We start from the raw sequence: 11,606 nt of genomic DNA, 5'->3' as shown, positions 1-11,606 counted from the left end.
TATATATATATATATATATATATATATAATATCATAATTAAATCCTTACAAATTTAATTATAAAAAAATTAGTGGGTCCCATCTTCCTCCCCATGATGCGTGCAATGCTCATTAAACTCTTCTCCATTAAACTCCCCATGACACCATTCACAATACATGATGCATGTCATGGTTCCCATTAAACTCCCCATGACACCCCATTAGAGATGCTCTTAGAGCATGTGTCTTGGCATAACACAAGGACAAACAATATAATAAATGCGTTTGAGGGACTGTAGTGGGAAAAACTAACAAACCATAGGACTAGGAATGTAATCTACTCTAATTTTAAGGTCCATCATTGAAAAACCTTAATAACAACCTTCCAAAAGAACAACATGGAAACCATGAATCATACAAGGATTTTGAGCTCTTATCAGAACATTTAATTATTAATAATTTAATTTAAATTCACAGTTTGGTAGAGAAGATGAAAAGAAGTAATAAATATGGTAGTGGTGAGTGATGAGTGGTGAGAATGGTGCAATCTGTTGGCTGGGCCTGCCTGAGACCCTGATCATCAGGTACCTTTCCACGCATCGCCAGCAAAGGCCACATAACAGGAACACGTTTCTTAAGGAAAAGCCAATTATATAGAAACAAAAACACATGCAGGCTCCATTTTTTTTAGGTCTACACAAAAATCAAAAATAAGTCCCGGAAAAACGATGCTTGATAAGTATGATATTTTTTTAATATTTTTTTTATCATCGAAAATATCATTAAATTTATATAAAATCGTTTTTTTAGTATTCCTAGATGTATAATCAATCAATAATATCTACTAGAATATTTTTATGTACTATCATCTATTTGTTCAATCATCAAGAACATCCTATGATATATTCTTGGTACATAGAATAACATCATTTGGTGTCACGATATTAATTCTTTTGATTTTTAAGTAACATTATGTAAATCAATGTAAGTAGATTGGTTTTCCATGTCACCTAATGATAATGTTTTTTAAAACTATTTTAAACTTTTATATTATGTTCTCGAATTTGGGAAGAAAAGGAAAATAATAATAAAAGAAAGGAAAAAATAAAGTTTTTTATTTGTGTTTTGAATAGAGAAGAGAGAGGAAGGAAAAATAATAAAATAAAAACAAAATTTTGATATAATTTCATTTTTTCTTTCCTTTCCTTTTTCCTAAGAAAATCTCGAAAACAAAATATTTTTTCTCCTCCATTACTTTTTTTTCTTTAATTCATAAAAGATGACTCAAGAACATAGCATTAGGGTTAAAACAAACTTTTCCGGAATCATCCATGTTATAAATAAAAAAACTCATGTTGGTTGTAGTTTGAGATCTTATTCTTCTTTTAGAGATAGAAGAATACATAAGATTTATGCACTCGATATTAGATGATAAAGAATAAATATGAAAAAAACAATTATAGTTTTATTATTCTAAAAAATATATAAATTGTATCGTCTCATATGGTTGGTAATTTTTTCAAGACGGGGGGTTTTGTTAGCTGATAACAAAAAAATCTACCGTATTTTAATACAAAAATAGAATCCATGCGAGGATGGAATAATCAAAAAAGTCAATCGGAGATGAATTATGGAGATATATATCAAATTTTTCGAGACAAGTAGTTTTAGACGTCGGTATTAGATAAAAGAACTTAAATAAACATTAAACAATATTATATAATGAACTTTTTTATGTATTTTGTTTTCCAATATATTTAATTAATATATGTTTGGGTCTTTAATAGTTAATATAGTACTAACTTTTTTATATCTCTTCTATTTACTAATTTTTATGAACCCTGGACGTACGCACAACCTCCCCTCTCAGTAACGGCGCTGGCCACATTTCCAGGAACACAATGGCCTACAACATTCTAGGACCCTTGTATCCTACCAAAAACAAACAATAACCCAATGTTCCCTTCCTTTTCTTTTCTTACACTAAATTAAAATATTGTTTCTAGTCATTTCAAGCGCATAATTAGTTTCATTGATGGAGTACAAAACATTTATGATCTCCAACATAATATACTTGACATAAAGAAATTGAAATTCAAGATTTTTCATCGTCACTTTATTAATTAGCGATAGAATTTGATGCTTCTAATAGAGTTTATTGATGATATTTGGCATCTGGTGTCTGCTAATTTCAGGTCTTTACAGGTATAGGCTAGGAGATGTGGTGGAAGTGTCTGGTTTTTACAAAGGAACCCCAAAACTCAACTTCTTATGTAGAAGAAAGCTAATCCTAACAGTAAACATCGATAAGAATACAGAACAAGACCTTCAACTCGCAGTCCAAAAGGGCTCCCAACCACTCATCAAGTCCAGAGCCGAGCTAGTCGACTTCACTAGCCACGCCAACATTGTAAACCAGCCTGGTCACTACGTGGTGTACTGGGAGATCAAAGGTGTTGTCAATGAAGATGTTTTGGACCAATGTTGCAAGGAAATGGATGCAGCATTTGTAGATCATGGTTATGTTGTCTCGAGGAAAACCAACTCAATTGGTCCGTTAGAACTTTGTATTGTGGAACGAGGCACATTCAAGAAGATCATGGAATATTTTATTGGCAATGGTGCAACGATGAGCCAGTTCAAGACTCCAAGGTGCACAACAAATCAAGTTTTATTGAAGATCCTAAATCTCTACACTATCAAGAGGTTTCGTAGTACTGCTTACCAGTGATCACGTATGCACAAGATAGCTGTTATTCCAAAAATAAAGGGGGGCATATCATAATAAATGATGATGTATTATGACTAAGTTTTGGGCAATTGTATCCATGAGTAACATTCTACTTATATAAGAAGATAAAAGTCACCACATAATATAGTGCAGTTTTGTTTGTATTCTACGTTCATTCATGGTAGCCGAGTTAGCCAATAAAAATAAATCAATTGGGCATCTTCTTTTAACTGTAATCCAAAACGAAAAGGGTTGCTCAATTTTGGTTTAGGATTGAACGTTTAGCGATTAACCCTTTTGCGACTTAACTGAGGATACATATATAGAGAGATAGGATCTTTTGTTAACCCAATAAATAGTGTTAACTTTGGAAACCTCAATGACAAAAAAAGAAACAAGACACACTTTTGGTTGATGCATATGATAAATTTATTTGATGAGGGTAAAAATGCAATTATCTATTTGATATTTCTTTTATTGCAAATTAAATATTGGTTATATTTCTTATTTAATTCATGATTCTTGCCATTGTTATTATTAGGTGATAGACGAGTATACACTTAATCAGATTAAGAATTTTGATGGGGTTTCAAAACTATTAGTGATCAAGCTCACATAAGGTGGTATACTATGAACAATGTTCTAAAATAGATTCTCATACATGATAACCCTTTCTTCATAGGTGAACCATTTCGTTTCAACATTTAAGAAAAATATTTTGTTCATATGTGTATCATATTACCACATACACGTAATGCAAACTAGGTATGTGCAAATTGCCAATTATTTTGAAAAAAAAAAATGAGTATTTATATCATATGTGAACCAGACTACATAGTACATGTATTTACTAACATAGAACATGGACTTGCAAAAAAAAGTTATGATTTTTACTAACATAGAACATGGACTTGCAAAAAAAGTTATGATTTTTTCAAATATACCCTTGTTCACAAGTGTTTATCTATGTCAATTACATTGTTTAATCTTATGAAATTTTTTCATATAATTGTTTAATCTTATAAAATTGTTTCATATAATTTTTTTTTGATGAAGTTGTTTCATATATGGTTATGAAATTGTTTCATAAAATCTTATGAAATTTTAATGAAACTGTTTCATGTATTTTTCTAAAATTAATATGATGAAAATGATAATATCATGATTAATACCCTCCACAGTATATAATATTTCTCTCCTCTTAGTTTAAGTAGTTGGTTAACTTTTAATGGAAGATGCATTTGAAAGACTGCAATCATTCACATTATTTATGTGTTAATCACTCATTTTGATTTTTGATGATCTTTAGGTTTATTGGATGTTTAAAGAGGATAACCCAAGCAATCTTCATGTATCTGTTGGAAAAAAGAACAGGATTTTTCTCCAAAGTTTCTTTTATAACGCCCAACTATAAGTGGACATTAGCCTGCTGATGGAGGATCTCGATTCGATTCACGACTAGAAGAATTGGTAGAGTTGGTTGTACAAGTGTTTCCCTCTTCTCCATGTCAAAGTAAAATCTGATGAATAAAACCAAGGAGTTAAAAGGACATAATGTAGTAGCATTTATTTGCCTTCCTTTTTGTGTGGTTTTTGTTGTTTTGATTATAGGAAATAGCGATATCAATTTTGTGGCTTATAGGTGCATTATACTTTGCTACTGATATGTTGATATATAGAGAGAGATGATATGTTTTTTCGTTTTATAATTTTAGATTTATTCATTCAGGAAAAAAAAAAAAAAAAAAACTCAGGGACTAAATCGCTCAAAATATGAAAGTCTGTTAAGTTTTTTTCTGGATTTTTCACATAATTTTTGCATATAGTAACCGAATTTTTAGATCATAAAAAATCAATGTGTTCGGTTTCAAATAAATACAATGATTTAATTTTTTTAAAAACCGTCCAAACACTTGATTGTTCAGAAAACTATTTGATTTTGATATTAGATTTCGAGGGGTGTTTTGATTCATTTTGTTTGGTTTATGACGGTTTTGTTTGCTTTTGGATAGGTTATGTAGCTTGCACAATCTTGTGTTGAACTGTTATTCAATTATTTTGTTTCTTTAATACTATTGTGTTGGCGTTTAAGAAAAAAGCCTATTTGGTCTAGTCCCATGTTTTCAACCTTATATTATTATTAAATAAAGGGTACTTGCGTAATGTAACGAGATAAATCTTCATTTTATTGTTTAGTTTTTATTCATTGTCTATATCGATATTAATATCAAATTAACTATTTAATAGTTTTTCATTTTTTTGGTGTAACTTCGTTAGTTTAATTTTTTATTATAATTTAACTTAGATTCAATAACAAAGTAATTTATTTTTGATTTAATAATATAATTTTGTGTAAAGATAATAATTAAACATTCTGTTAGAACTCAATGATCATCTTAATTATATTTTAGATTTTCTATATTTAAAATAGATGTTTATCATGTATTTGATTATGTTTATCTGCAATTGGTTGCACAAATTTAAAAAGTGGAGCTTTAATAAGTTGTACTTACACAAAATCACTTGTAATATTAAATTTTAAGTAATATGCACCAATAAATAGTACTTTATGAATAAAAAATACAAGAGTTTTTGTCAAATGTTTATAATATAGTATAGATTAGAAATAAATATGAATTATTACTAATATTAATAGAAAATTATTAATTAATTTTAGTAATACATTATACATTAAATATTAATTAGTAATCATAACTTAATGTAAATTTTTTTAAAATTTGTTTCAACAAATCAAAAGATTTATATAATACATATAGAGGAGGATTCAAATACAAACCATCAATTTGAAATTCGTTAATTATCATATTATATTATTTAACTTTGTTTTACTGTCTTGTTTGTATCAACGAAGTACATATTATATGATTAGAGATTTGTTTTAATTATATTATAAAATGTTGTAACAGATTAATTTTTCAAGATATCTTTTGTTGTCATTTTACATTTTTCATCTAGCCCACCAACTAGTTTTTGTCAAAAGTGAATAGTTTATCACTACCGACTAGCTAATCAAATTACAACTAGTTTATCAGTCATCAGATACCTTATCAACTAATTTACCAAACATATAGCTTTATCGTTTTCATGTTTTGATATATTATATGATATGTTCAAGAAGATCACGAGACATTTTATTGGCTTGCAAAAAAGGGAAAAATCAGGTAGATCGCTAGATATATATATATATATATATATATATATANAGAGAGAGAGAGAGAGAGAGAGAGAGAGAGAGGGGGAGGGGTTGTTTCATCATCGACAAAAAAATGTGCGTCGGTGGTGGGTTTTTGGTGTTTTTGTTTTTAGTATGTGGTTAGAATAAATTTAGGTTTTAGTACCTATGAAACTAGGTTTTTATATATTTTTGACGGTGTCGGTTGGAGATGCGAAATTTGTGGCCATTAGAAAATGCAATTATTTAAGTGATGGTATTGACATTTAACTCTTTATAAGAAGTACAGAGCAAGAGGGTACTATATCACATGTACTTTTATTTTTATTCCAAGATGGTTGGTCTTAATAAAACCATTAATAATATAACTGCCCAAGGTTTTTTTTTTAAATGCTTAAAATATTTTTTCCTATTTTTTATTTTATTATTGGCAAAATGTGTGGTTGCATAGTTTAGACCATTTTATTTAGAATGGCTTCTATTAAACTAAAATAAAATAAGTTGCGATAAGTTTCATGTTGATTATAAGTTCAATGACGATTAAAAAATACATAACACGTAATATGGTGCAGATAGCGTGAGTTGCATGACTTGCATCCACAATATTCAGTATCAACCTACAGACGTTTTCCTGGAAAATCTATCGCTAAAGGGTGATTCGTCACAAAAGCTGTTGGGTAATTGTTGGTGAGAAACTCAAATCTGTGACAGATTACCCAAGGATTTCATGGGTGATCCGTTGGTATTTTCTTGAAAAATATCGGATTCTCCCAAACCATTGGTCTTTTCTGGGTGATCTGTGGGTAATCACCAACGGAAATTTTACTGGGTAATTTTTATGGGTAAAAGTCATTTGTTTTATACTGATTAGGCAAAAAAAAAGACATGTAGAACATGACTCACCTTGGACCATATTTATCCACAAATATAACTTATGAAAATTAAGAAAGACAAGATGCCTCCCCATAATCAAAGATAAATTGTGGCATAATAACTTGAACTTTGTAGTAGGGTATTTTGGAAGGGCCAAGCATCGTCCTTGGTCTGGATGTACTGTCGCTAAGGCTATCGACACCTGAATTATTAGGGTTGAATAATGTCGACCCTCGGGAGTTGGGAGTCTTTTTCTCCGTCAACCATTGGGTCCCAACCTTTCTTTCTGTAAAATCAGTAAGTATCCTACTGAAAAATCTGAAAGAATTTTGTCAATAGATTTAATTCTCATTTACCACCATTTATTAGCTTTTCACATAATGCTTCTTGCTAAATGCATCAATAAGGATTTTAAAACCACGGTGAGATACAGTTGCGAAAGGCAAACCCCATAAGTAGGAAGATTCGGTATAGGATTTGCACCAAAGAAACTAGAAACACGACCGCTTAGGAACAAAGCTCATACTTGAAAAGTGAAAACCAAACATCAAAAAGAAGTCGTCACAAAAAAGAAAACCCTTTCCGTTCTACTTTTGTATACATTTGAACCAAACGAATCTTCTTTTACCACAAACAAACATATACACCAACAATATAAATTGACAACACTTCAATGAAATCAAATCCGAGATATTAAAAGCATGTTTCCCCATCGATTGTGAATTTTCATAGGCAAGTGTCATGACAATTAATCAGGGGCTGGCCTATCAAGGGTCCCGTCAAGGGAGGGGGTCCGGTACTATTCTACAGATCGGTTGGGATATGATCCAAATTTGCATAGAAGCATCCCTTCATAGACATGAAAAACTTTAGTGATAACCACTCGAGGCACCATAAACTCCGGTCCTCACCAAGGTTGGATGCACCCTTATTTATGGGAGCGAGATACCATAGATTTGGTATGATGTAACGTAATTTTTTTAAGTTATTTAATAATCCAATCACTTTTTTGTTATCGATATGAAATTGGATCTTGAGATATCATAACCCCAAGGCCCAAATCTTATATTAATATTTATTTTTGTAAATAGCTAGGGTTAATATATTTCTGTTAATATTTATATTTAGGTTTAGGTTGTTTTATATTTTTGTTAGTATTTATATATATATATATATATATATATATATATTATATTTAGAGTTAGTTTTTTCATATTTGAGGTTATTTCTTTAAATTTTTATAAAAGATTATCTCTAAGGTTAATTTGTTTATATTTGAGGTTGATTTGTTTATATCTTTGTTAATTAATCTCGTGAAAAATTATTGATGTACAGGGCCGGCCCTGGCCACGTGCAGCCCGTGCGGTCGCACAGGGCATCATAGCCTAAAGGGGCATCAAGTTATCATCTATTATTAGTTTTGGGTTTAATAATTTGGGAATTGGACAACCGAGCTTTAACTATAAAAACAGACCCAATGCCCAGTAGTGATGAATACTGAATGCACATTGTGAACCGGTTAACGCCATCATTCCAACAACTCAATCTAATTTCTATTGTCCTTCAAAGTTCGACTATTTCGATTTTCAAGGTATGGAATTCTCTTTCCAGCCGATTAACGGTCATGAAATTAGATTCAAGAAATCAACGATGGAAATCTCGAATGACTGATTTCTATCGTTGATTGAACTTACCAAGTTGTTGTGTGAGTCATATTATGATTTATGAATCTTTATATCTTTTTGCAAAAAAGAAAATCTAAATTTCTAACTGATTATTATAAAGTTGGGTCATGTTCGTGTGGGTTACTGACCTACTAGGCTAAGGCGAAAGGGCTTTTATCATTTTGATAATGAGTCTTCCTCTTGCATATTGAAATATCTTATAATTGAAATTTTCAATGCACATGAGCTCATCACTATATCTACATAGCTAGAGCACACTCCACAACATTAACAACATATTGTGATATTGTCTTAATTATTGGGTACTTGTTCTTTGCAATGCACAATAACATAGATTATGAATTTTACAATTTATTATTATTCTTTTCACTTTTGTTTACATTGAGGTTTGACATTACCGCATTAGATTTAGGGGCCGTTTGATTGGTTTTTTTTTATTAAGTTCTATATGGATAAAGTTGTTTGTATAACTTGAAAAAAAAATTGTTTAATAGAGTTTTTTTTGCAGATGTAAGGAGCGTTTCCTTTGGTTGAAAGGGACATATTTGGAAAGAAAACTTGACTTTCTATATAAAGTTCTCTCTAGAAGCTTACTGGATAAGTCACTTTCTATATCACTAAGCCACTACGAAACAGTCACGCATAGTCGACCGAATAAGTTGTTGGTTCCATTAAGCTTATTAAGCTGCTAACAAATAGGCCCTTAGCCTTTAGTTGTTAGACCTGTAACTTTTGAGTTTTACTTTTTGCTTATTATAATAGTAATTTGAATGTAATTTACTATTTTAGTTAAAAACTAATTATAGTTTTCCTTGTTTTTAGTCCCATGTATTGAAATAAAGTTTCTATTTTGTTAATTTCAATTTGAAAAAGGGAAAACTGAAAAAGAATGAAGCACAATCTTAATATAGGATTTATCCTTTTATCATTCTATGTTTTGTATTTGGGGTTTTGGTTTTTATCCCCCCCCCCCCCAAATTGTATTTTTATTTATTATAATTAATAAAAATCAACATGAGGAGGACACACTTAGTTTGAATAGGTTCTAAACTCTTTAAAAATTCGCATGTTTCGTTGTTTCATTGGCTTTAAAAAAATAAGCTTAAGGGCATTTTTTTTTTGCACAGGGCATCAAAAAGCTTAGGAACGGCCCTGTTGATGTAACACCGCAGAATCGCATTTGCTTACAAACATATATTTCATATATCATGAAACACTTTACACATTCGGTCCCAAAATATACAAAAGTTACGTTACAAAAGTAGCTACCAAAGTTTTTCCCATGTAATCTTAGTACAAAAACTTGTATGCATCACAAGTATTCAAGTACAAAAGATATCATATAATTCCAAAAATCTATATGCAAACAATGAAGAATTCTTCATAGGTTTTTGTTGGGGTTTTTGTAAGAACCTTTATTGTGGGGCATATGTTTTTCTCCAGTCACATTGTCTAATAAGAACTCGGGAGCTTGAACAAGAACCTTATTTTTTGTCTACATTCCCTTTTTATTATTATTTGTTATTGTTTCTTAACCATTCTTATTTTGTTTTAATAAATTTATAAAATATATAAGTTAAAATTAATACAAAAAAATTCAATTAATTATATAAAATATATTTATTAGTTTTAATTTATTTTGTCGTTTCTTGAGATTTAATTATTCGTTTCTGTATATTTTTCAAAAGTCTAAATTCTAATTTTCAGTCCAATCTCAATTAATTTAGCCTAACACCTTAATATATGGTTTGAATTATAAATAGTCTATAATTTGAACAATGTTTAGTAATTATCTGCAACATATATACAATTATCTTAACCTTTAATATAATTATACATACTGACTGATAATATCTTGTAGTTATCATAATTACGTTTCAACACATATTTCATTATTATTCTCCAAAAACAATTATATTCACTATCAACTTGATTTAATCCGAGTTTCTACAAATAGAAACGAATTTATTCTTTGTGTACGATCCTATAGGTTTACATACTCTCCAACAATATTCATGTTTGACACGTGTCGTGAGCATATAATAACTTACAGTGAGGTTTTGTAAGAATCTCCATTGTGGAGTATTATGAGATTTTTATTTTGATGATGTGAGAAAAAAATACGAAAAGTGAGGTTTCTAAAGGTTATATCACTGTCGATGCTCTAAATGATAGCACTATAGATTTAGACTTATAAATGACGACATTTTGGGAGATAAATTAAGGAAAGAATGAATTATCTTTAGAAAAAGTTAAAACCAGTTAAAAAATTCAGTAATAAGATTTGAACCTTAAATCATCTCTTAACAGTCATACATGTTTACCAATCCCAGTGTGAGACAACTCATCTATAGAAATGACTTTATTATTTTATATAGTAATTATATTATGTAAAAACAATCAAAATAAATTCATAGGCCCTGACGACGATCGGAGGCCCCGTACGTGCAACGGAACCACCTTGAACACCTCTGGGAATGGCACTGATAACTTTTAGCTCTTGAACAATTTGTTGTTAATGAGATGATTGTTCTTTTAAAATGAATACCTAAAAACTACCAAGTGCTTTTAAGATAGATAAATAAATAAGACCTGAGATAGTCGAGGAAATGTAAAAAGTGATAAGGTGGTCCATGAAAGCTTTGCATCTTACTATAAGATTTAGAATCGTATGAAGGAGGTTGAGAACGACTGCAATAAATATCGATAGAATAACCTTAAAAATAATATAGAAACAAATAGATGATCGGTCTTTATACAAAATGAATGCATATTACCAACATAAAACTTAGTGGCAAAAATGAACGAATAAAAACATACAAAATTTAGCTCATACGAGGTGTAAGAGTGAGCTTAGCAAAACGTGCAATATATCTATACTATCTTATAAAGCAAATTTAGCAAAAGTCTTAAAATTTTAAAATTCTAAATGACCAAAATACCATTTATACTCACTTTTTCACCACCTCTTCTCCTCACATACACTCACACTCTCATAACCGGTTTTTTTTAAATTATAATTTTAAATTTACACTTTATACCCCTATAATTAATTAATTAATTTACTTTACGTCHTTTACTTTTAAATGTTTCATTTTAAACATTTATCAAATTAACATACATAATCGTATATCAATTAAAACAT

At 29.8% G+C, this 11,606-nt stretch overlaps 1 protein-coding gene across 1 annotated transcript in view; it reads left to right on the top strand.

Moving 5' to 3' along the window:
• The window catches only part of LOC112527704 (indole-3-acetic acid-amido synthetase GH3.10), an 8,964-nt gene extending 6,114 nt beyond the window's left edge, over positions 1–2,850 (top strand). The window contains exon 4 of the mRNA XM_025138473.1: positions 2,175–2,850. Coding sequence (XP_024994241.1) covers positions 2,175–2,710 — 536 coding nt within the window. The 3' untranslated portion in view covers positions 2,711–2,850. The remainder of the gene's footprint in view (positions 1–2,174) is intronic.
• Positions 2,851–11,606: the final 8,756 nt, after the last annotated feature.

This window comes from Cynara cardunculus, assembly GCF_001531365.2.
Source record: "Cynara cardunculus var. scolymus isolate 2C chromosome LG 15, CcrdV1, whole genome shotgun sequence".
Lineage (NCBI taxonomy): Eukaryota > Viridiplantae > Streptophyta > Magnoliopsida > Asterales > Asteraceae > Cynara > Cynara cardunculus.
This window is presented reverse-complemented; position numbering and strand designations above follow the sequence as displayed.